This window comes from Mus caroli, unplaced genomic scaffold, assembly GCF_978045245.1.
Source record: "Mus caroli unplaced genomic scaffold, Mus_caroli_1 scaffold_13, whole genome shotgun sequence".
Classification (NCBI taxonomy): domain Eukaryota; kingdom Metazoa; phylum Chordata; class Mammalia; order Rodentia; family Muridae; genus Mus; species Mus caroli.
Window position 1 is genome coordinate 39,771,289 of NW_028227268.1, and position 23,757 is coordinate 39,795,045.

The 23,757-nt window shown below is 46.1% G+C and overlaps 1 protein-coding gene and 1 long non-coding RNA gene across 6 annotated transcripts in view; one reads left to right on the forward strand and one right to left on the reverse strand.

Annotated features, from left to right (window-relative positions):
- Window positions 1-23,757, forward strand: part of Rffl (ring finger and FYVE like domain containing E3 ubiquitin protein ligase) — a 67,886-nt gene that overhangs the window by 16,607 nt on the left and 27,522 nt on the right. For 2 of the 5 annotated variants that reach the window (XM_029483016.2, XM_029483018.2), the window contains exon 2: window positions 8,922-9,065. The exons of 1 other annotated variant lie outside the window; for it this stretch is intronic. In XM_029483016.2, the coding sequence (XP_029338876.1) occupies window positions 8,969-9,065 (97 nt within the window). In that variant the 5' untranslated portion in view covers window positions 8,922-8,968. Of the gene's footprint in view, window positions 1-2,351; window positions 3,903-7,201; window positions 7,222-8,921; window positions 9,066-23,757 lie in introns of those variants that run through there. 2 more of the 5 variants (XM_029483017.2, XM_085829753.1) reach the window with 2 other exon arrangements.
- Window positions 19,223-21,923, reverse strand: LOC110304693 (uncharacterized). Its single transcript, XR_002379098.3, has 3 exons — window positions 21,865-21,923; window positions 20,953-21,026; window positions 19,223-19,287 (listed from the first exon to the last, which is right to left on the reverse strand). It is a non-coding gene; the product is annotated as an uncharacterized LOC110304693 (long non-coding RNA).

A 23,757-nucleotide genomic window follows, 5' to 3' on the forward strand; every position in this document is an offset into this window, starting at 1 on the left:
TGAATTTGGGACCTTTGGGAAAAGCAGTCAATGCTCTTACCCGCTGAGCCATCTCCCCAGCCCCTAAGACAGAAACGTCTTACCATTCCTAGTTCTCCATAGTCAATGGACAGTTCAGTAATTGTACTTCATTTTTATTTATTATTTTTGTTTTTTTGGGGGGGATTGTTTTGTTTTGATGCAGGGTTTCTCTAATGTAACCTGGCTGTCCTGGAACTGCCTCAACTCGCAGAGCTCTTCCTGCCTCAGCCTCCTGAGTGCTGAGATTAAAGGTATGCATTACTACACCCAGCCTTTACTGATTTTTTTTTAACTTTTATTTTTTAAAAAAGGGATATTTATTTATTTAATCTTGTCTCTATGAATGTTTTGCTTGTGTCTTTGTCTGTGTCCCCAGAAGTCAGGAGTGTCAGGTCCCCTGGAGCACTGGATCTGGTTGTGAGGTGCCCTGTAGTGCTGGGAATCTAGCCCAGCCCCTTGGAGGGCAGTGTGTGCTCTTAAACACATTCTTATTTTGAGATAATTACAGCTTCACAAAACATTGCAAAACCAGCATCAGTGAACTGGCTCAGTGGGTAAAGACCCCAGCTGCCAAGCCTGATGACCCAGGGTCTTTCTCTGGGACCCAGGTTGTGAAAGGAAGAGAATCAAGTTCTGACGTTGTCCCCTGATCTCCGTGAGCAAACAGACAGTACATGGCGCACGCGTAAAAGAAATTCAACATAATTTTTAAGAGCTGCAAAATCGCAGTGTTTTCATGTGTGCTGGCTGGACTTAATGTCAACCTTGTCACACAAGCTAGAGTCATCTGAAAGGAGGGGACAGAGTTGAGAAAATACCTCAGGAACCAGCTGTAAGGCATTTTCTTAATCAGTGATTGATGGAGGGGTCCGGTCCATGGTAGGTGATGCCATCCCTGGGCTGGTGGTCCTGGGTACTCTAAGAAAGCAGGCTGAGCACACCATCTGAAGCAAGCCAGCGAGCAGCACTCCTCCAAGGCCTCTGCATCTCTCCTGCCCCGTTTTGAGTTTCTGTCCTGACTTCCTTTGATAGGGAACTGTGAGCCAAATTAACCCTTCCCTCCCCGACTTGCTTTTGATTATGGTGTTTCATCACAGCACAAAGTAACTTTACTAACTAAGGCATCAAGTGTCCCTCACCCAGCTCTCCCCAGGGGTTTAACTGTCATCTGTTTAACCATTATTGAACCAGGACGTCAGCACAGTTCTATACCTCCACCTGCACATATCTTCTTGTGGTCCCTCTTTAGAGTCTCACAATCCTCCCAACCCCCTCTGATTCTTTTTTTTTTTTTTAAGATTTATTTATTTATTATATGTAAGTACACTGTAGCTGTCTTCAGACATTCCAGAAGAGGGCGCCAGATCTCATTGCGGATGGTTGCTGGGATTTGAACTCTGGACCTTCGGAAGAGCAGTCGGGTGCTCTTACCCACTGAGCCATCTCGCCAGCCCCCCCCCCCTCTGATTCTTGACAACTAGTTATCTCTAGCTCTTTATTTTTGTCATTTTGGAAATGGTATGGAAATGGATTTTTGGCACTATGTGACTCTGTTGAGGCTGCCATTTTTCTCTTAGCACACCACCACCAAGTTGCATGCAGTAGTAACCTTTCTCTTTTGGCTGAGCATTGTCGGCCATTCACCTGTTTTAGAGCATGTTGGTTGCTACCACTTTGGGATGGTTACAGATAAGGCAGTGGTGAACATTCACGTGCTGCAGGTATGTGTATAGACAGAAGGTTTTTTTTTTTTTTTTTTTAAAGATTTATTTATTTATTACATGTAAGTACACTTTAGCTGTCTTCAGACACACCAGAAGAGGGAGTCAGATCTTGCCACGGATGGTTGTGAGCCACCATGTGGTCGCTGGGATTTGAACTAAGGACCTTTGGAAGAGCAGTTGGGTGCTCTCACCTGCTGAGCCATCTCACCAGCCCGGTTTTTTTTTTTAATTTACATTTATTTGGTGTGTGTGTGGGGGGTGGGGGTGCAGCACAGGCATGTGCCCTGCGTGGTACATGTGTAGAAGACAACTTGGCTGGAATTGGTTCTCTCCTTCTGCCAAGAGGGTTCCAAGGAAAGGACTCTGGTCAGCAGGTACACTGACCCCAGTACAAGTGTTAATTTGGCTGAGTTATTAAATGCCCGGGCCTTATGGTGACACGTGGTTAGATTTCTTTCTCTTTGTTGTTTTGAAACAAGGTCTTGTTGTATTGGCCAGGTGGCCTCCGACCTTTTCTTTTTGTGGGTTTTTCTGTTTGTTCCTACAACCTGGGCAGGCTCCTTCCTGGCCCTGGTGGATTTGGCTTTTTTTATTTTTTTATTTTTTTGGTTTTTCGAGGCAGGGTTTCTCTGTATAGCCCTGGCTGTCCTGGAGCTCACTTTGTAGTTCATCAGATTACTCAGTAAGTTGACTTGGCCAGCAAAGACAGGTTTTGAGTTGTGTGTTTTTAGCCTTCCCTGTGACTCTGCCTCTGTGCTGGGCTCTGAAGACTCAACTGTAGAACCCTGCTGCTGTGTGTCATGAGTTGGAATCAAGACTAACTCACTCGCCCGCCTGCCTGACAGCATGGATTCCAGACTAGGAGTTTCTGGTGACTTCTTTATAAATCTGCCTCTGTGACGATGCCCTCAAAATTTGACTACAAACACAAGTTGTTCAGTAGGCCGGGTGATGGGGGCGCCTTAATTCCAGCTTTAATCAGCCAGCCTGATCTACAGAGTGAGTTCCAGGACAGCCAGGGCTACCCAGAGAAATCCTGTCTTGAAAACGAAACATTCAAATTGTTTGTCAAGTAGTTTTAAAACCTTAAAGCCAAGTCGTTCAAACTGCTTCTTTAGAAACAGTGCAGCAGTGCAGAGTGCACATAGACAGAAGGTAAGCGTCCACCTCTACAGAGCCAGTTGCAGACTTGTAGCTGTATTTCTCTCTGCTTCTGTGTGTGTGTCAGTCAGGAAGCTGTGTGCCTTCCCCACCTGCCGGCCACCGTGGTATGGTGGTAATTCTCCTTGTTAGGTTACAAGATGAGCATCCTTCCTGTAACTCACGCTCTGTTATAAAAGGGATAGCAGAAGTGCCTTTTTAGAAAAAAAAAAATCCCAATTTTAAATTTATTTTTTAAACCGATAATCAATTATAAAAGTGTACATGTTTATGGAGTGCCTTGTGCTGTTTCAACATGTATGCAATGTGTAATCTTTCCATGATATCTGTCTTCTCAGTCATCGTCAAACTCTCCAGCCGTTAAGAAATACATAGTATATTATCATCATGTCCAGTCTCCTCGCCTCTTACTGCTATCTATCGCTTGTTTAGCACCCATTTATCAGCCTCGCCCCATCTCCCCTTCCCCTACCTTTAAAGGAGCCAAGGAAGGTAAGCTTTATTCCTTGATCTGTGGCTCAGGTTGAAATAAGGCAGTAGCTTTATTCGCCGGTGAATCGATAGAATCTGGATGTTAGACTGTGTTCCCTCATTCATTATAAATAATGCAAGCCTCCCTTGTGATGAGCCCTCTTGCTGAACCCTGGGGAGGTGGGGACTGAGCGCAGCCGGCTTCAGAGAGTGTGCAGTCCTTCGGGTGTTTGTCTTGTCATCAGCTGCTCAGTCAGATGGAGTGTTTTCTTAATGCTCCCAGAATGTACAGTTCAGTCTTTGTTTTCAAATCACTCCTCCTGTCTTCTCTCCCTCCTCCATTACTTTGATTACCTTGATGAGACATTTAAGCTATGCGTATCCCTTAATTTCCATAGCCTACCGAAGCCAGTTTGATGGTTAACTGTAGGTGAGCAGGGAATTGTATCTACTTGGCTGGAACTCACCCTTAAAGCTGAAGCACTTGTTGACCAAGGCTCCCTAGGCTTGGAGATGTGAGCAAAGGTAACTGCGTCCTTTGGCGTTTTAGTGGAAATCAGGGTGAACGTTTTGGAGGTTTGACTTAATGAGGCAGGATGTGTATGGTATTGAGGAGGGGGAAATATGGTGAGTGAGAGTGTCTGTGTTAGAGGGGGGGGGAAGGAAAGGGAGAGAGAATGAGTTTGTATGTGTGAGTGTGTGTATATGTGTGTCTGTGTGTCTGTGCACACTCGCGTACACACACATGTAATTTTGGGAAACAAAGAATCCAAAGGTGTATAGAAAGGGATTACAGATTCAGATGGTCTCCAGCACTGAGTTACTGTGCTCTGAGAGGGAAGGTTACTGGGGCAAGACAAGTAATAGGACTGGAGTCTAATAATCACTTCATTATGCAGCCATTTGAGCCGTTTGGGTGATGGAATTTGATGTCGGGGCTTCTTCTCTGCCCCTTTTCTGTGTGAGCAGCTCAGGAAGAAGGCTAAGAAATAGCCCTGTGTAGAAAATTACACCCACAAATGGCTCTAAGATTTCCATTGCGAGGTTCTGAAATGAGCTGCCCACGACAGCAATTTGATCTCATTGCGGGCCACCTTTCTCCCAGCCCCTCGTCAGGTTCTTGGACCGTGTCTTGACAGCTTCAACTCCTTCTGTTGCAGCGTGCTTGCTACATTTTCTATTACAGGAACTTAGCATCTTAGTGTGCCTGAGGTAGGTGGTTGCTAGCCTCTTGATATTGGATACCTTTCCTGACCTATGAAGTATTAGACCATAGTGGATAATAAAGTGCCCACAACTACATTATAGAACAGATTCTGGGAGCTGTAAACAGGGGACAGGCTGGGGTGGCACACCCTCATTCTGCTTGAGGTTGTTGAAAAGCTGGTTGAGGCTCAGCTGTGCCAGTTCCTATGTCTGAACATGAAAGTGGCTCGTTAAAGATTAAAGGGCCGCTTGGTCCTCCTGGCCCCAAGATGGAATGATCTCTGCTATGGCGACAGCTTCTCTTTCCCAGGAGAGGCCATTTTATACAGCAGGTTTGTGCTTCCAAATGTTACAGTGAGCTGCACTGGCTGATACGGTGTCGATAAGTTGACATTTAGGCACTCTCAAGACATATGAGCTCTATAACATCCATGGTTTGAATTTCTGGGAAAACTGCCTCATCAGGAAGTCAAAAGCCTCAGCTTTCAGCCTGTCCCCGAGGGGGAAGTGGTCTCCTTTGTTTCATTTGACTATTGTGGAATCAAGTGAACTTGCATTTTCTCAGCAATAAAAATTCGATGAAGTCCCTTGTACTGCATCCCAGGTGTGAGAGCGGCTCGGTATAACCAGCCTGCGGGTGACAGCAGTTAGGAAAATTGTCTTCTGGAGACTTGAGAAAAATAGCAGCCCAACCGAGAAAATAAGGAGCAGTCCAGTTATATTCCACTCAGTTCTCGTGCGTAGGAGGGCTGATGTCAAGGACCCATGTGACTACCATTCAACTCAATGATCTTTGAAAAAAAACATTTCATTTTACTCTCTGCGTGCTCAGGCAAACAGCAGTAACCTCCAGGCACTGTCGCAGGCTGGTCTATGTCTGAATTGCCTGCGATGCAATCCCACGTCTGTTCCTTCAGAGCTGTTGAGGGACTGGGATGGAAACCATCACTATCCCTGGGCTCTCTTCAGGGTTCTTAAGCAGCGCCACATTTATTCTTGAGTATCCACAGCTTCCTTTATTTGTCCTGCTTAATTTCTATGATTTATTAGATGATGTGGTACCCATATTATTTTTTAGAATAGCAGGTACTCTTGTTTATTTGAAAGGGGGGTGGCTGCAGAGGTGACTGAGGTGGGTGGGGAGCACTGTTCCTTTTGTAGAAGACCTGAGTTTGAGTCCCAGCGTCCACATCATCCATAGCATTATCTCCAAGGAGACCTGATGCCTACTTCTGGCCTCCATAGGCACTGCATTTATATACACATATATCTCCTCCTACACATTTAAAAATAAAATAAACCTCAAAAAAAAAAAAGGTATGCTTAGTCATTAAGAGCCCTCCACACCAATGATTAGAATTTGTCAGTGTCTTGGACGCCACTGGTTCTTGGAAATTTGGGTTTCACTGTTTCACTTTCAGAGAAAGGATGTGAATGTAAGATTAATTTTATTGTCGCTGGGCAGCAGTGGCGCACACCTTGAAATCCCAGCACTTGGGAGGCAGAGGCAGGCGGATTTCTGAGTTCAAGGCCAGCCTGGTCTACAGAGTGAATTCCAGGACAGCCAGGGCTACACAGAGAAACCCTGTCTCAAAAACCCAAAAACCAAACCAAACAAACAAACAAAAATATTGTTATCAAGAAGAACTGTACTAAGTGGTGGGCATACCTACAGTCTCTTCATTCAGGAGGCAGAGAGAGGAAGATCATTCACTGAAGCCAGTCTGTGCTACATACAAAAAAGTCTCAGTTCTCACCTACCTCCCGGGGTTTGAGGAGGTCGCTGGCCAGATTAGCTGGCTCATGAGCTTCTAGCTGATTATCCTCCCATTCCTGCTTTTGAGTGCTGAGAATACAGAGGTGTACACTGTATCACTGCCTCTGGGACAGAGCTTAGCTTGCCCAGTACCTACGGACCCATCTCCATGGCCCCTGGGGTTTGTTTGAACTGTGTGTGGGGGAGAGAGGTTTCATGCTGGCCTAAAACTTATTGTGTACCCAGGCTAACCTCATAATCATGTTCTGTCTCAGCCTCCTGAATGCTGGGATTACAGACATGCACCCCCACACCCAGCTCATTTATTTTTTTATATGTACTGCAACGACCCATTTAAAAAAAAACCTATTAATAATTTTGGGAGGTGGGTTGTTTAAGTTTTAAAATAGGAGGAACTTAAATGACAGAACCAGTACTATTTTATTTCCACAGTCTCACAATTTTTACATAATCTCATAAAACCTCGTGTGCCTGAAGCCATTAGTTCAAATTTAGCATCTTTTATGAGCTTTTTCTTTTCCAGTGTAAAAGGAGGTCCTAGGGTGGAGTGAGGCCGTATTTTGGAGAAATGGATTAAAGCTATCAGAATCTCAGGAGAAGGCTGGCCCTCCGTAGCTGAATGGTATCTTAGCAGATTGAGGAGTTCCGTGCTCTCAGTTGTTGTTGGCATGGTTCATGTCAGCTCCTAGCATGCACCCCACTGCCTAGATTTTTTTTCACCAGAGTAGGAGGAGCGAATATAATAGTTTTGTAACCACACTGCTAAAAGAGGCTGGGCGTATGTGACCCTGGAGAGTTGTTTTATGTTAGTCTGTGGAGGGCTTATCCTCAGCTACAGAAGGATTCTCTGGAGTGTGGCTGGTGAGATAATAGGGGGACGCTGCTCTAACGATGCCTTATCCTTTGAGAAGGACTAATTAACACGCTGTGGGGACTTGCTTTTACATACCTCCAGCTTCTAAATGGGCAACACTGACCAGGAGGGAAACCAGCCAGCGTTTGTAACACTCCCAGCCGCTGCCCTTCTGGAATGTCACAGTTCTTTAGAACTGTGTGAATGGAACCAAACAGAACGTGTTTGTTGGAAGGGGGTAAAGTAGCATAGTTTTAAAGTCAGATTCTGTCTGCATCTATTTCTTGTTTGTTGGCGTGGGTATTTTTGAGACAGGGTCTCACTGTGTAGCCCTGGCTGTCCTGGAACTCACTGTGTAGACCAGGCTGGCCTTGAATTCACAGAAAGCCACCCTCCTCTGCTTCCAGAGTGCTGGGATTAAAGTCGTGTACCACACATGGCAGGTTTGCCTATGCATTTTAACCTAGCATTTATTGACTGACAGCTCCATCCAGAGTTCACGACATCTGAAATGTACCTTGAAAGATGGAGGAGGCCAGGTGTAGGGGTTGTGAATGTCATTGCCAAGCCTAATGGTTGGATTCGAGGGGAGCACTTGCATTTCTTCACCAGAGAACAAAAGGATCTGATAGGAACTTCAAATTTCTTGTTAAAGAATCCGGAAGCTAGGGTCATGGCTCAGTGGGTAAGAGCTCTGGCTCTTTTTCCAGAGGACTCAGTTTCTAGCACCTACATTACATGGCAGCTTGCAGCAATCCATTAATTAATTCCAGTCCCAGAGGGTCTGATAGCCTCTTCTGGCCTTCTCAGGCATCATGTGCAAGTATGGTGCAGAGACACGCACTCAGGCAGATATACCCATCACAGAAAATTAAAGCACCCAGATTGTGAGGCCTTGATCTTTGTGTGTGTGTGTGTGTTTGTGTAACACCAATTCTAGCCTGTCAGAGGAGTTAATTCAATAATAATGAATAGCTCTTGATGAGCCAGTTATTCTCAAATTGATTTTTAAATAAACAGGCTAATAAGAAAGAATTGATACACATTTAAGGACTTTGCTTTTTAAGGACGAATGCTAAAGCCAACCTCTTATGTTCCTTAGGTATCCCAAAAATATGACAGTAGACGTTGTCACTGTAGCAGGGAATTTGGCAACTGGGGAGGAAGAAAAGGACCCTGCTAGTTTTGTTTTAATGAGAGAAGTCTAGTTGTCTAAGGAAATAGAGAGGTCAGAGGAGGCTGGGTGGGAAAAGAGAAGCCAGCTGGTTAGGGCTGATAAAAAGTCATCAGTCGGATTCCACCAGCCGCCAGGGACTAGGCTAGTTCTCCCAGCCCCCTGACCCCAATGTTACCCTTTACAAAGCAAAGCAACTTGTGTATCACCCTCCAGGGAAAATCTTCAGAGCTGTGAGCCTGCTACCTGCAGCAGCTGGCTGTGGGGAGCCTCGGGCTGTTCTGAGATGAAATTTCAGAAACTGGCCACCAGAGCTTCCCAGGTAGGGGCTCTAGCAGTGGGGGAAATGAGCTCCACCTGGCTCTCCCCCACCCCCGGGTGAATCTACCTTTGTCTCTTTGTTAGGCTGCAGTTGGTTGCTGCTGGCTCGGCTGGGCTGTTTGGGAAATGGGAGTTTTGCTGGCGTGAGTCAGCACTGCCCTGGGTGAAGCCTGAGCTCTGTTGCAACATTGCTTACCAAAGCTCCGTCCCCAGGCGGCACCATTCACTGTCCCTGAGAGCAGCTGCTGCTGGCCCCTGAGATGATCTCATCCGAACATGGCTCCAGCGACCTCAGCCGCAGCTTCTTCGGGCAGCCCACTGTCTGCCTTGGCAGTGTTTTGAGACAGGCAAAAGCAGGTAACCCCAGATGGTTTTTCTTGGTTTCCTTAAGCAAGACTAGGCTGGGGGTAAGCACTGGAGAATGGTGCCTTCAGATGTGAATCAGGGCTTCTCAGTCTGGGAGTCTAAAGCCAGCTTTTCCATCTTCGAAGTCCTTAAGGGGGACACATATCCTTTCTAAGGGGCTCTGGGTGTGTTAGACCTGAGTAGACCAATGATAGTTTAAAAGTTATGTAGCTTCAGTCATATCTTAGTTCCCTTTTTCTGAGCGAGAAACAGTTTGCTCAAGCTAAGTTAGGGTGAAAGCAAAGGCAGGCAGGTACATTTGTTTCCCTTCCTAGTACCTGGCTGCTGAGCTATGGGCAACGCTGTCTACCATGGCTTCGTGCCCACCATCCTTCCTCTGACCCGATGTGAAGAACAGCCTCCTCTCATTCCTGGTTCAGTTCAGGTCCCCCCCGCATGCACGTCTCTTTCCTGTCCTTGCCTCTAGACTCTGTCTAAGTGACCTGGCAGTGTCATCTCTGGACACTCTGCTTCCTCCCCTGTGCTTCTCCCTGGCTCCAGGCTCTGTGCACGTGTCTCGGAAACACCTGGCCAGCTCATTTAGCCCAGAAGTCACTTCTTGAAAGCAGCTGCTTACTTTCCAAGACGGGGTGAGGCTCCTCCAGAGAGTATGTAGCCATAGCTGCAGCCATAGAATGGGAATGTGGGAATCTTGTGTATTTTGTCACACACCACACTGGGATGGTGATACATGGTTTTCTGCTCACGCTTCCCTGAACTTCAGCAGGGAGCCTTCACTTACCACCCCACCCCCACTCCCTCTGCCCTGCCTTCTATCCCGCCTGGCTGGCATACTACTGAGTGGCTCCCCACCCCCACCCCCCACCCCCGCAGGCTTCATTTTCCCTTTCCCAATAGCCTATCATTTTTTCACTATCATAAATGCCAAGGTGCTGAAGGCTTTGACGTCTCCCATTCCCTCCAGGACCCTCAAATATGTTCATAAATTCAGCTACCCTCATTATATCTTTCTAGACTAGCAGTATTTCTCAGATTTGAGCCCTACTGGCAATTGGACAAACCTTGACAAACTGCGTGAGAGACATAGCCAAACCCCCTCCCCACCCCACTCCCGCTATCAAAAACTGCATAAGGTCACCGTGTACACAACCTTACTGAACTCAGATGAGACAGGCAAAAGCAGGTAACCCCAGATGGTTTTGTTTCCTCAAGCCAGACTAAGCTGGCTGTAGAAACGGGAGAACCCTTGGGCCCTCAGATGTGGATCAAGGGGTCTCAGTTTGGGAGTCCAAAGCCAGCTCTTCCATTCTTTGAAGTGATCCTTAAGCGGATGTTAGACCTGAGCAGGCTAGCCATTGTATACAAGGAATGTGGCATATCTGTTGTCTTATATGCCGTGTATATTGCTGTATGCTTGTACGTTGTTAATTATACCTGCCATCCTTTCATTTGTTTTTACATTCACATCCTCTAACTGTGGTAGACCTGTGGTTGCTAAGTCCGGCTAGCTATATGGGAATACTGTTCATAGGGCTTTTCTTCATCCTCAGTCATTGCTTTCAATTACAGATAAAACAAAATTCCCGTAGCCAGCCAGAGTTGTGGACGCCTTTAATCCTAACATTTGGGAGCCAGGAACAGGTGGATCTATGAGTTCAAGGCCAGCCTGGTCTACAGAGTGAGTTCAAGGGCAGTCAGAGCTACATATTGAGACCCTGTTTGGTGGTGGTGAGGGACAAGCATTTTACTCCTTTATTTTTATGTGTATGGGTGTTTTGCTTGCATGTATGTATGTACACTATACACATACATGCCCGGTGCCTGCCAAGCCCTGAAGAGGGCATCAGATCCCCTGGGACTGCAGTTATAGTAAGTCACTATGTGGGTGCTGGGAATTGAACCAGGGTCCTCTAGAAGTACTTTTAACTGCTAAGCTGTCTCTCCAGCCTCAGGAAACAGTTTTTAACTGCATTTTGTTTTCTTTAAGCACCCTACTGGCTTAGAGTTTTGTTTTGTGAATACTTACAGACAGAGCCTGCCTTCTTCAAACATAGAGAATACTCTTTCCTAAGATGTCACATACCAAAGACAGACTGGCTTTGCATGGTGGAGTCCTGCTCAGAACTCTGCTGGTTAGCTTCGGCAGACTCCCATCGTCTCCACTTGTTGCCCAAGACTTCTTAAACCATTCCTGCTTACCAGGATTTGTAAAGCGCTTCAGACTTGACTCTGTCTTGGGTTCCTCAGAACCAGCCTGCCTCCATCTCCCTTAGCTACCATCACTGACTTGGTCATTGTCCATCCCCTGGCCATGACATAACCCTTTAGGGCAGTGGTTCTCAACCTGTGGGTTGTTACCCCTTTGGGGATGTCCAGAAAACCCTTTGGAAAACACAGATATTTACACTACATTCATAACAGTAGCAGAATTACAGTTATGAGGTAGCCATGAAAATAACGTTATGGCTGGGGGGTCCTGAGAAACTGTATTAAAGGGAGGCAGCATTAGGAAGTTTGAGGGCCACTGCTTTAAAGATTAATCCTTTCCCTAACAGCAGCCCCTTCCGTGACTGACAGAATCTCATCCCCCAAAGGTTTGTACATCTATGAAGCCTTTGACCTCCCTAGTTTCATAATGCTTCCTTATTTGGGTTTCTACAACTGTCTCCCTCCCCTCCATGTCCTTCCCCTCTCTTCTCTTCTACCTCCTCTCCCCTCTCCCCTCTTCCTCTCTTCCCCCTTTCTTTTTTTTTTTTTAAGAGAACTGAATTTTTTTTTTAAGATTTATTTATTTATTATATGTAAGTACACTGTAGCTGTCTTCAGACACTCCAGAAGAGGGCGCCAGATCTCGTTACGGATGGTTGTGAGCCACCATGTGGTTGCTGGGATTCGAACTCTGGACCTTCGGAAGAGCAGTCGGGTGCTCTTACCCACTGAGCCATCTCACCAGCCCACTAGCTGTCTTTAGAGACACCAGAAGAGGGCATCAGATCTCATTACAGATGGTTGTGAGCCACCATGTGGTTGCTGGGAATTGAACTCAGGACCTCTGAAAGAGCAGTCAGTGCTCTTAACCGCTGAGCCATCTTTCCAGCCCTCTTCCCCCTTTCTTGTTCTCTCTCTCACTCTTGCACTTTTGATCTTATTCTCTAGTTATCTCATTCCTTGACTGACTTCAGGTCTTCAGTCTGGAGCCTGTTCTATCAGACAGAGTGGCTGAAATGGGTCCCTAGGGATCACCCACATTCTAAATGTCTTTATTATTGCTCTTTTAAGTGTTATAAGATCCATATGCTCTCATCAGATGGATGCTTTGGGTTCCTGTTGGATGAATGCAGACTCATGGCTGCTTGTTGTGTGTTTCTCTTGCCATCTAGATGGTCACTCTGAGTTCATTTGACAATTGAAGGGCTTGCTGAAGTCTCAGCCCGGCATGCTGCCCCGTGTTCTTATTTTGTGTGTATGTTTGACTGCCTGTATGTGCGTATGTGCAGTGCATGTGTGCCTGGTGTCTTCAGAGGCCAGAAGAGAGCATCAGATCATGGCTTTGGAGTTAATGACAGTTGTGAGCGGCCTGATGGGGTGCAGGAAACCAAGCCCAGATCTTCTACAGAAGCAGCAGAGCCAGCTTAACCCCATTGCTTTTTGTTTGGTTGGTTTTTTTTTTTTTTTTTTTTTTTTTTTTGTTAGTTTTAGTTTTTCAAGACAGGGTTTTTCTGTATAGCCTTGGCTGTCCTGGAACTCACTTTGTAGTCCAGGTTGACCTCGAACTCAGAAATCCACCTGCCTCTGCCTCCTGAGTGCTGGGATTTAAAGGCATGCGTCACCACTGCCCAGCAACATTTTTATAGTGCTTTACAAAATGCTTTCTGTATTTTTTCTGATGCCTACTATAACCCTGTGTTGGGTTGGCTTTATTCCCCCCCCACACCCCGAACCCTTTTTTTTTATTTAAACTAGTGGTTATATAAACTAGTTCTCATATAGAAACATTTATTCATGTGCAATTCAGACGCGGGGGAAGTGTTCTTTTAATGCATTAAGCAACTAGCTGGTGTCTTTGTAATTAAATAAGCACTGTCCTGTTCTACATAATGGGTGCATTTGCTCAGAAGGGAAGAGCTAAGGGTCACTGTTTACAAGGCCACTTTACAATCTAGGGAGGAGGAGGAGGAGGAACTCAAGGGATCCTGTCTCCTGACCTGTGGCAAGACCCCATTACTCTTAGCTCCAACTTCTTGGGCTCTGCATGTGTATTCTTGTCTCCCCTCCCCTGCCCCGCCCTGCGCGCCATGCCGGGGATTGGGTGCCTCATTTCTAGGCCAGAGCCCCTTTCCACTGAGTTACTGTCCTTCAGGCTTTCCAAGTGTCGCAGCTTCCGGTCCTGCTGTGAGACCAGAGAGGAGGCATGAGGTGGAACGAACTGTGAGGAGCAGAGAAGGTCGCATAGACGTTTGTGGAGCATAACTTTTGGGGCTACTCTTACACTTCAACTGTGAAATTAGATTATAGAAAAACTGATTGAGGCTTGGAAATAACGTCTGTTAGATACAAATGACATGCAATTTTGGTCCCATTATACTTGAGAAATGAATAAATGAGTTGAAAAATAGCCAGGTGGTCATTTTGATCCCGTGCCTTTGATCCCAGCAGTTGGAAAGCAGAGGCAGGTGGATCTCTGAGTTCAAGGCCAGCCTGGTCTACAGGGCAAGTTTTAGGATATCCAGGACAAGACAAAGAAACCCTGTCTTGGAAAAAAAATTGAAAAATCTGTCCGGTTTGTTAAAAAGTTATTAGCCTAGAGAAGCAAACGCTTAAAGGATTGCTTGATCCCATCTCCAGGTACAAGTGGGGTGGCCTGGGGGAGTCTGATTCATTGTTCCTAATGAGCTTCAGAGACTGAAGAGTAAAAATGCCCTTAAGTTAAAGGGGAGGGAGTTATTTCGATGAATATGAGGATCATCAAAATTAGGAAACATTTGAATGACCGCTATTGAAAGTTTTGAGGGGAGAAGGTATAGGGAACTTTCGGGATAGCATTTGGAATGTAAATAAAGAAAATATCTAATAACAAAATAATTTTAAAAAGTTTTAAATTTTGTGTTGTCCCACTTAAATGGATTAATGTAGAATAAATTACCCCAAAGCTTTTGGTAGTGTGTATTCTTGCAATGCACTGCATGTATATTCTTGTCTCCCTTCCCCCACCCCACCCCGCCCAGTGCTGTTGCCTATGCCCTGAGGGCTCATGGTGCTTCTAGAGATGCTGGTACGGACCACTGCTCCATGTGATGCTAGCACGGATCACTTGGCTTTATTCACATGCTTGGGTCTTGTTGCTAGTTGTTGGTTGAGACTTCTTGGTTGTCCTCCATGAAGTCTACCTGTCTCCTCATTGAGCAAGATCAAGCTCCTAGGCCATAAAGGAAGCTGCAAGGTCAGAATCTTCCAACTGATCACTTTTGTCCTCGTTGGTTTGGCTAAATATAGCCCAGAGCCAACAGGCTAGTGTGTGAACCTGACTTCATGAAGGATAGTGTTGAAGTCACCATGCAAAAGGACATGTACTAATAATTATGGTTAGGATCATTGCTGCTAATTTTGAGACAGTGTACCATACTGACCTTAGTGCTTTCTCAGGAGAGAAGGATCAGTGTGTAGTCACTGAGTGGATAGACAGGCGTATGCACGTCCAACTCTCCTGGGGGAATTTACAAGCTTGGACTCCTAGGTACCAGACGTGTGACTCAGCATCTCCTGGGGGTGTGTGTGTTGGTTTGTAAGAGACACTGTGTCCTCTCAGGTAACAACCAGCAACATGAGTATGGGACAAGTTTAATATAAGGCAGCCCATTCAGTGCCTTAGGATGGGCCACCCCTGCTCTGCTTCCTGCACCTGGCTGACCTGGCTGACCCGGCTGACCCGCCCACTCGCATCCTAGCTTCTGTTGTAAGCTTACATCTCATTCAATCAGCTCATCGCCAGAGCTTGTTTCCTGAGGCTTAAACTCAATTCTTTCTTTCTCCTAGTGTCAAGCGCCTCCCAGTGTTTCAGTCTCTAAATATTTGTGAGCTGATTTGACTGTCTTCTTCCTTTTCCTGTGTTTAACACAGTGCGTTTCCCTTGTAAGAGGCTCCGGGTTTTTGTTGAATGAGTAACCGGTTGATTAAATGCATTCATGAATGAAGTGATCCTCGAATTCCCTTTCAGAGGTGATTAGGATTTTGGACAGGTGGAGCAAATGAATGAGAACCTCGTTGTTGTGAAGTCTACGGTGTAGATCATATTATTGCTTTCGGGAGGCGGAGGAACTGGTTTGGAAACGTTGGAAGGTTTGGTTTCTAATGTACTTAGTACGCCATGTTTGAGCAGTGGATATCCAGCAGCCTTTCAGAAGTGTAGTCCTGAAACAAGGGTGAGACAGATGCCAGAAAGAAAACCATGGGGTGCATTCTTTCAGCCAATGCAGGGAGCCCCTGCTATGTGCCAGACAACTATGTTAGAGGGAAGGTGAACTCAAGACCCATACCAAGCCTCCTCCTGAACTGTGTTGGGAAGAATACTTCAGCCAGGAAAGTGAGCGCAAGTGTGTTGCCTGGGGAAATGAATACCTTTTTTTTTTTTTTTGAGAAATTGAAAACTGAGTGATAGAAGGTCAGAGTGAGGTGAATGAGGGGGGAGGTATGAAGCAGGTGGGAAGGCAGGGGACCCACAATCCCTAACAGCCTCATGGGAGACCACGGATGATTTGAAACTGGTTTAAGCATTTGCTGTGACTACTCTAGAGAATAGAGTGTGGCCTCATGAATTGCTTTTGTTGTCGCTGTGACAAAATACCTGAGGCAGAACAGTAGAAAGGAGGAAAGGTTTCTTTTGACTCATGTTTCAAGAGGGTACAGTCAGTCTGACCTGGTGGGGACAATTTGGCAGAGTTCATGGTGGCTGGAGCTTGTGGTGAGCACCTAGGGTCAGCAGAGACCAGGGAGCAGGCAGCAGGGGATGCTGGTACTCTCTGCCCGCACCCCCCCCCTTTAGCTAGTCTGTCTCTGTCTCTCTCTGTCTGTCTCTCTCTCTGTCTCTCTCTGTCTCTCTCTCTCTCTCTCTCACACACACACACACACACACCTCCTGCTCATGGGATTGTGAGGTTGGTCTTCACTCTCCAGAATATGCTGGAAGACACCCACAGCTGTATTTGCTGAGTGATTCCAAATCCAGTCGGTTGACAACGATGATTAGCTGTCCCAGTGGCAAAGAGGGGATCTTCGTGGAAGTGTTTACAGGAGGCAGATGGGCAGGGTATCACAGTGTGTGCACCGAGAACGGTTTTTCCCAGCTCTTTTCCTGTTTCTCTCTCGACCCACTCTTTGATGTAGTCAAATTCCCTGTTTTTGTCTTCTTGGCCAGTCTTGTGCTCTGCTGTTGTGGCCACCTCAGGTCTTGACCTTCTCTTCGTGCTTGGGGAGCAGGAGGCTCATGGTAGTCTTCTTGGGTCCAGAGGCTTGTACTTCTTGCCCTGGTAGAATTTCCTGAGGTTTTCCTTTTGAATCTGGCTAAGGACGGTGAGGACACCAGTGGCTGGATGTGCATGACTTGGAGAGCCAGGATGCAGCATTGACTGTCACCTTGGCAACTGGAAGCTGGGACAGCTCCACCCTCCACCTTGCCTCCTTGATCTTAGCCATGTGGCTGGCTGTGCTGCTCACTGGTGGCTCGGCCACCTGGTCCAAGTGCTTCACGTTCCTTGTTTAATAGGTTCATATCCTGCCACCGTCCAAGACTTTTTGTCCTCTTCTTGCTTTTGTCTCTTCGGAGGGAGTTTACACACGGTGGATACAGAGCTTATGTTAATTTTATGGGCCAGGGTTTTAGTTTCTTTCTTGTTGCTAGCATGTCAGCTTCCTCTTCTCCTTCCATGGCATTTAAATTCCGTTTCTAAGGCTGCTTTCTGAATTCTCAGTCTGGCTCCAATCCATCAACCCAGTGTAGTCCTATCCCTCAGGACCACTGGGATTGTTAAGACCACCCCTCTCTTCCTGCCTTGTGTCTCATTATCTAACCCAGGCACTCGTGCTTACTCATCTTGATCTCCTTGAGCACCTTTGTTTCTGCTCTGCTTAAGACTTTAGTGTCATCCTTCCTAAGAAGCCTCCTTTGCCTGGTCTGTCACTGGGAACTCACATCCTCCCCCGATCTTCTAGCAGCAGAGCCTCTTTTGTGGCACCTTTATGTCATGGTGCATTATCTGCCTTTTCTTTCAGTAGCTGTGGCCTCGCCTTTATCCCACCGAGCAGATTTATCTCCTGGTGTCCAGTTCTGTTCCCTGCACACAGTAGGCATCCGGTGTCTGTCACGTGAATAAGTGGGGCTTTGACTGACATTTGTCTCTTTCCTTTCCAAGACGCTTGCTGTGATCTCCTCTGGCACTGACTCGCGCCCTTGTCTTGGCTCCCTTTTCTTCAACAGGTTTTGCCTGCTTCTTTCTCCCATTAGCAGTCACTGTGTGGGTGTCCTGCCTGCTGCCCATTTCCACCATGCTGCTGGTCAGATCTCCTCTGTCCTCATCCCAACCCATCCATGGGTCATATAACTAGTATGGGAGCCGAGTGTGGACATATTACAATCCTAATAAAAAGGCTGAAGAACAGTCCTTTAGGTTTATCGGTAGTTTGCTTTCAAGCTTTCTGACCCATGTTGAAAGGGAAGAGGGGGTACTAGATCTTTGAGTACTAGATCGAGGTGTGTAATAGTCCCACTATGGGATGTGGGATGTTAGAGGTTTATTTTTAAAAAACAACAACAACAAACCGTTCGGGAAACCACAGGCGCTTCCACCAACTGCTAATTTTGAATCCCTGAGGGTTTTTCTACAGCTGAAAGAGACATTAGCAATTAGTGGAGTCCCGCCCTCCTATTTTCCAGATGAGGAGACAGACCTGTAAGAGACTTAAATGGCTTGTCCATAAAAGCCAAGTGATTGTGCCCAGTGTTTACTCCTGCACGGAAGGGTGCCTGGGGAACTTCCAGCACCTGCAGAGCAGTGGAGTTAGGCTATAGGCTAGGCCTGGCGTGAGGGCTGCAGGCTTGTCACACGGCTGAGGTCACTGCAGTGTTCAACGGTAGCTCTGGGGTGGTGGCAGGTTTGATTCAGGGCAGTGCGCACCACAAGGACCCTTTGAATTGTCTCAGACACTGTTTTCTGGAGAACTGCTCTTTGGGGACCAGCTGTCAGAAATCTCTCTTCTGCATTTGATTGGGGGCCAACGTTTAATTATAAAAACAGTTCCAACTCCTATGGCTCATTTCATTTTTTTTTTTCCAGCCTTCCTATTCCATGTTTTGTTTTGGACTTCATTTCCTTATCTCAGCACCATTTGTGGTCCATTTTTATTGCTCATTGCAGGGCAGATGGCAGAATGAGGCATGGGAAATCCAGAAAATGTCTTAGAGGTCCAAGACTGTAAGAGTGCTCAACATGGGGCTGAAGAGATGGCTCAGCAGTTAAGAGCACCGACTGCTTTTCCGAAGGTCCTGAGTTCAAATCCCAGCAAACACATGGTGGCTCACAACCATCTGTAATGGCATCTGATGCCCTCTTCTGGTGTGTCTGAAGACAGCTACAGTGTACTTACATATAACGATAAATAAACCTTCAAAAAAAAAAAGTGTTCACCAGGCAAATCTTCAACTTCAAATAGTAATGGATTTTCCTGTCCAGTGAGCCAGTTGTCAGGAGCTATGAAAGGTTACCTGTTTGTCCAAGATTTAATGCTGTGCTGGAGAGCTGCAGTGTGGGCTGTCAGACAGCCCCAGACAGGAAGTTGGCTTCCAACAGAATGCAGCTGTCTGCACTGCAGCCTGAGTGTTTGCAGTTTGAAACTTGCTGTGGGTAAAAAGTCAAGATTTCAACCAGATGTGGTGGTGCACACCTGTAGTGATTCCAGTATCCAGAGGCTGAGGGAGGCCAAGACTTAATATTGAAATGTTGCCTAGAGAAATCTGTCCTTGGTGTGAGAGGGAGGTAATACGGTAGCCATTTAATACACGTAGGGATTTCTTTCTCAGTGCTGTGACCTTTGCCTTACACGCAGCAGTTCAGGGGAGAAAACCTTGGCTTTTGTTCTTGTCCTTTGGCTTACGGTTTGTGGAGATACAGTCTGCCATGACAGGAAGTGCTTGGTGCCAGAGATGTGCCTAGTCGAATTGCATCTGTAGGAAGCAAAGAATAAGACCGTCAGGGCCTGGCTCTAAAACGTCAAGGCACCCGCAGAGTGCCGACTTCCCCTTGTGAGGTCTCACAGCCTTCCAAAACAGAGCCATCACCTGGGGACACTGGAGCCCATGGGGACATTCCATGTTCAACCACAAAACAGCTGTTGCCTCTGTACATAGCAGTTTTTCTTCTGGGACCCAGGCGATTCTTTAGAGTTACAGGCATGGTGTTTTCCCTGGTTTCTTCTACAATGTTGCAGTTTCCGTTTATAAACCATAATGGCACTGAGCTGACTGCTGCTGGCCTGCTACTTTTGGTAGGTGTGAGACTGAGTCCTGTCCTAGCTCCTTTTTAAAATAACAGTAGGACATTTTAACACATAATTCACCAGACTTGTGAGTAACGGGTTCCCTTTGTGAGGCTCCAGGATTCCTAGCACCTTCTCTGTGTTTTGGCCATGGCAGTTTACAAAGCACTGTGGGTCTTTGTGAAGGTTTATTATCTTTGAACTGAGAGTTTCCTTGCATACTGGAGGTTGGATCTAATTCTAGCGCCCCCCCCCCCCCCCCCCCCGCAGTCTCTGGAGAAGTTATTAAATAAGTAATCTGCCTTGGGGTCACTCAGCTGGTAAACAATCTCAATGGCCCCCTTTTCCTAAGCCCTACCCCCTTTTTCATTGCTTCCTACTGTGAAATCGCCTTTATTGCCTTCATTAGGGGACCAGATTGGCTGTGGGATAGCCACCTGCAGGGAGTCACCTTGGAATCTTTGTGGATTATTAAAATTGCTTGAGTTATTTCAAAACTGATCCATTCTGCTGTCCTGGAGCTATAATTAGGGGCATATAAAGGTCTTCTTTTAAATTATCATTTGACTAAGAAATACATTTTTATTGTCCTAAGTCTTTGGGATTGTTGGCTACTAAGGTCCCATTAACACCTTCAAAGCTGTCATTCCTTTTTGTTTCATCATAGAATTGTTTGGAGACATTTAAGAACCAGTCCAAGTCACTGAGCTTCAGTGTGGCATTCTTTGTGCACACAGTAAACTTGGTTCAGTATGTTGAACCGAGCATGCTCAGAGCACTCATGCTTTCTAGGTAAAGGTCTCCTTTTTTTTTTTTTGAGATTTATTATATACATATATTTATTATATATAAGTACACTGTAGCTGTCTTCAGACACACCATCAGATTCCATTACAGATGGTTGTGAGCCACCATGTGGCTGCTGGGATGTAAACTCAAGACCTCTGGAAGAGCAGTCAGTGCTCTTAACCACTGAGCCTTCTCTCCAGCCAGGTAAAAGTCTTGATTACATTTTTTTTCCCCCTGCATTCAGTATCCCAGCCACATTGCAAAGAAGACTAGGGGGTGGGGAGTGAGTGTTGGGGTCGGTGCTGGGCTGGTGGATTTGCAAATCAAGGTAGAGAGGACAGTACTTCCCTAAAATTAGCACTGGGGTCTCCATGTTATCAAGGATGTGAATAGGAACTGTTTTGTATTTTGTTGTGGGATAGCGACAAAGTAAAATCTGAGGGCCAGATTAAGCACAGGTGTTCTTTGGTAGGGGAGAATATGGTAAAATTACAAAGGAGGGTAGTTGTTGTTGGTTTTTTGTTTTTGTGTTTTTGTTTTTGTTCTTTGTGGTATTATCACTTACTTGCGTCCAGCTGGGGTGCTGGTGCCCCACTGCCACCCTAGGTCAGACGGTGAGAATGCTCATTTTGCCCCAACCTGGTGGAGAAGCACCAAGAGGAGTTGTGAGTTGGCTGGACTGCCGGAGAGGAAGACAAATGGAAGCTTACTGCAGTGGACTAGAAAGGGGAAGTAATGTCACAGCCTAGCCTATGGAAGGACAGCCATTGTGAGTGTAAGACCCAAAAAGCCTTAAGTCTGGGATGTCCCACTCCTAGAGACACAGAGAAGGAGATCGATGCAAAAAGCAAGAGGTTTATCAATCCAGCAAGCTAGGGTCATCCTGGAATCGGGATGGAAACGACCCCTAGTAGCTAAAGCACACACCTTTTATACATTTTTTAGAGCAGTCCTCAGTCACAGTTTAGGGCTGGCAGTTTATCATTGGTTAACCTTTAACTGCATTAAGGGGGCAGACTTAAGGACTGGAGACATTGTGTGGGCTTTTCTATACAATCAGAGGACTATCTCTTAGTGGGTAAACTTAAGGACTGGAGACATTGTGTGGGCTTTTCTATACAATCAGAGGACTATCTCTTAGCACACCTTGCAGTGAGGCAAATTCTGGGAAAAGAACACATTTACTTAACTCTTTACAACCATGGTCATTTTGAGCTACCACAAATCTTACATTAGCAGCTCCTGGAAGTTCTTCAAGGGGTTCCACATTCATTTAGAGCCAGTGGAAAAGGCCACAAAGATCATCGAGCCTCTTGCTAAGAACTAGATTGAATTGGATTAAAAGTTTTGGCTTGTCTAATGGAGGTAAAAACAAACAAGCCAAAAACAAAAACAAAAAAACAAAAAAAAACCAAAACCAAAAAAGGAATCTTTGTCTTCTAAAAAACCTTCAAATGCCAGGTATACTGGCATGTACCTGGTGAGGTGGAAGGTTGCTTGAGTCCGTGAGTTCAAGACCAGTCTCAGGAACGTAGGTTCCAAGTGGGAAACAAAAGTGAAAAAAACAATTTGCTTAGGCCAGCAAGATGGTTCAGGCCCCTGCTGTTAGCATTATGTCTAAACTCCACCCCACAATTACCTGGCAACAGCCAGGTAGGCCTGGCCTGCTATAAAAGGGGCTGCTTGCCCCCTCCTCTCTCTCTTACTCCTGCCTCCTGCTTGCTTCTCTCTTGCCCTCTTGGGCTTTTCCCTTCCTCCCTCTCCCCACGTGGTGGTCATGGCTTGCCTCTACTTCTCTCTCCCTCTCTCTGTCTTTCTCTGCCTCTACTACCCCCTTAACTCCCCTTCCCATATCCTCTGTTCTGTACTATACCAGTCATGTGACTGGTCCCTCAGTGGGAAGAGATACCTTGACATGGACCCACTAAGACACCCCCTCCCCCCATACCTCACCACACCCCCATAGAACGTATCTTATACCTCATTATCTTTTTATAAACACATCATCTGCAACCTATGTTTAAAAAGCCTGTCCTCCCTGCTCCAGCATTCCTACAGCAAGATGGAAGGCAGGGACAGGAGTATCTATCCCACAAAGGCACAGCTATGGAAATAACAAGAGAAGGCTGCCTTGGAAATAAAGTCGAGGGCCAATAAGAAGCCTTAGTGGGCAAAGGTGCTCACTGCCGCACCTGGTGATCCCTAGGATCCACGTGGTAGAAGAAAACTGACGTCTGGAAGTTAACGTCTGATTGTACACGTGCCCTGGCACATGCCCATCCCAAATGTAGTAAAATTAAAGCTTAATGTAATACAAAGTTTAAACACCCCATCTTCTTCATAGCCACCTTTCCCTGGGTGTACATTATATGTTAAGCTCTGGGGCAAATGCATGCATATTTTAACTCTTTCAGTGAGGGTTCTTTCTGTTCATGACACTTGGCCACAGAACCTTTTATGCAGGCTACCTTAAAAGCAAATTGCATTATTTGGTCCTAATCAGAATTAGTGCATTGACTATTCCTGGGGCACCAGGGGTCCCTCCACTGGCCTGTGGCTTCTTTATTTTAATCCTGGCTCACCTGTAGTTTGCCAGTGTGATAGTATTTTGTGAAAGCAGTATCTTGAGGCAGAAATTCCTGAGAAGTTTATCTGATGAGTCCTGTTTCCTGCAGAGGACTAGAGGGAGAGGAGTCTCTTTAGTCCTGATGAGCTGTGTCATCAGTTTTGATGGAAGACGATTCTGCAGTAATTAAACTGCGGGTCCGTTTATTCTGTGTTCAGCCTCGTTAGAAGACTTCACTCCAAACTGCTTCCTTTTCTGATTGACTCCCCCTTTGGGGCAGAGTGCCTGGGCTGAAATGAATGTGTGGGTTTATGCTGCAGTGTTCAATCTGTCATCTCTTCTAAACGCCACACTAAGAAGCAGCCATTTAATTGGTCAGACCCCGGGGGTGATATTTTGGCACCGCTCCATTGGTAGGAATTACTTTTCCTTGAACTTGGAGCAGATGCCGAGATCCCTCTGCAGATATTTGTCATAGACTAGTTGAAACTAGGGAGTTTCCAAGAACATTTATAACTTGTGATTGTTATGTATGTTTTTCAGTTGTTTACAATGGCTCCCACTTCAAGAATAGAGCTCACTTTAGTGCTAGCGGGGAAGTGCGGTCTCTCTGCTATGCTCATTAGTCAGTGTCGTTTTAACCCTTTACATCCCAAGACCCTCTTGTGTCCTGTTGCAGGTCTTACTGCTGCTTCTTCCAGCCTGTGTGGGCTGTGCTGAGTGGGGCAGGCAGAGCTCCACTATATTCCCTGGAGAGGCGTGCTCTCTGATTTCTCTGTTGTATTTTGCTTTTGTGTTTCTTTG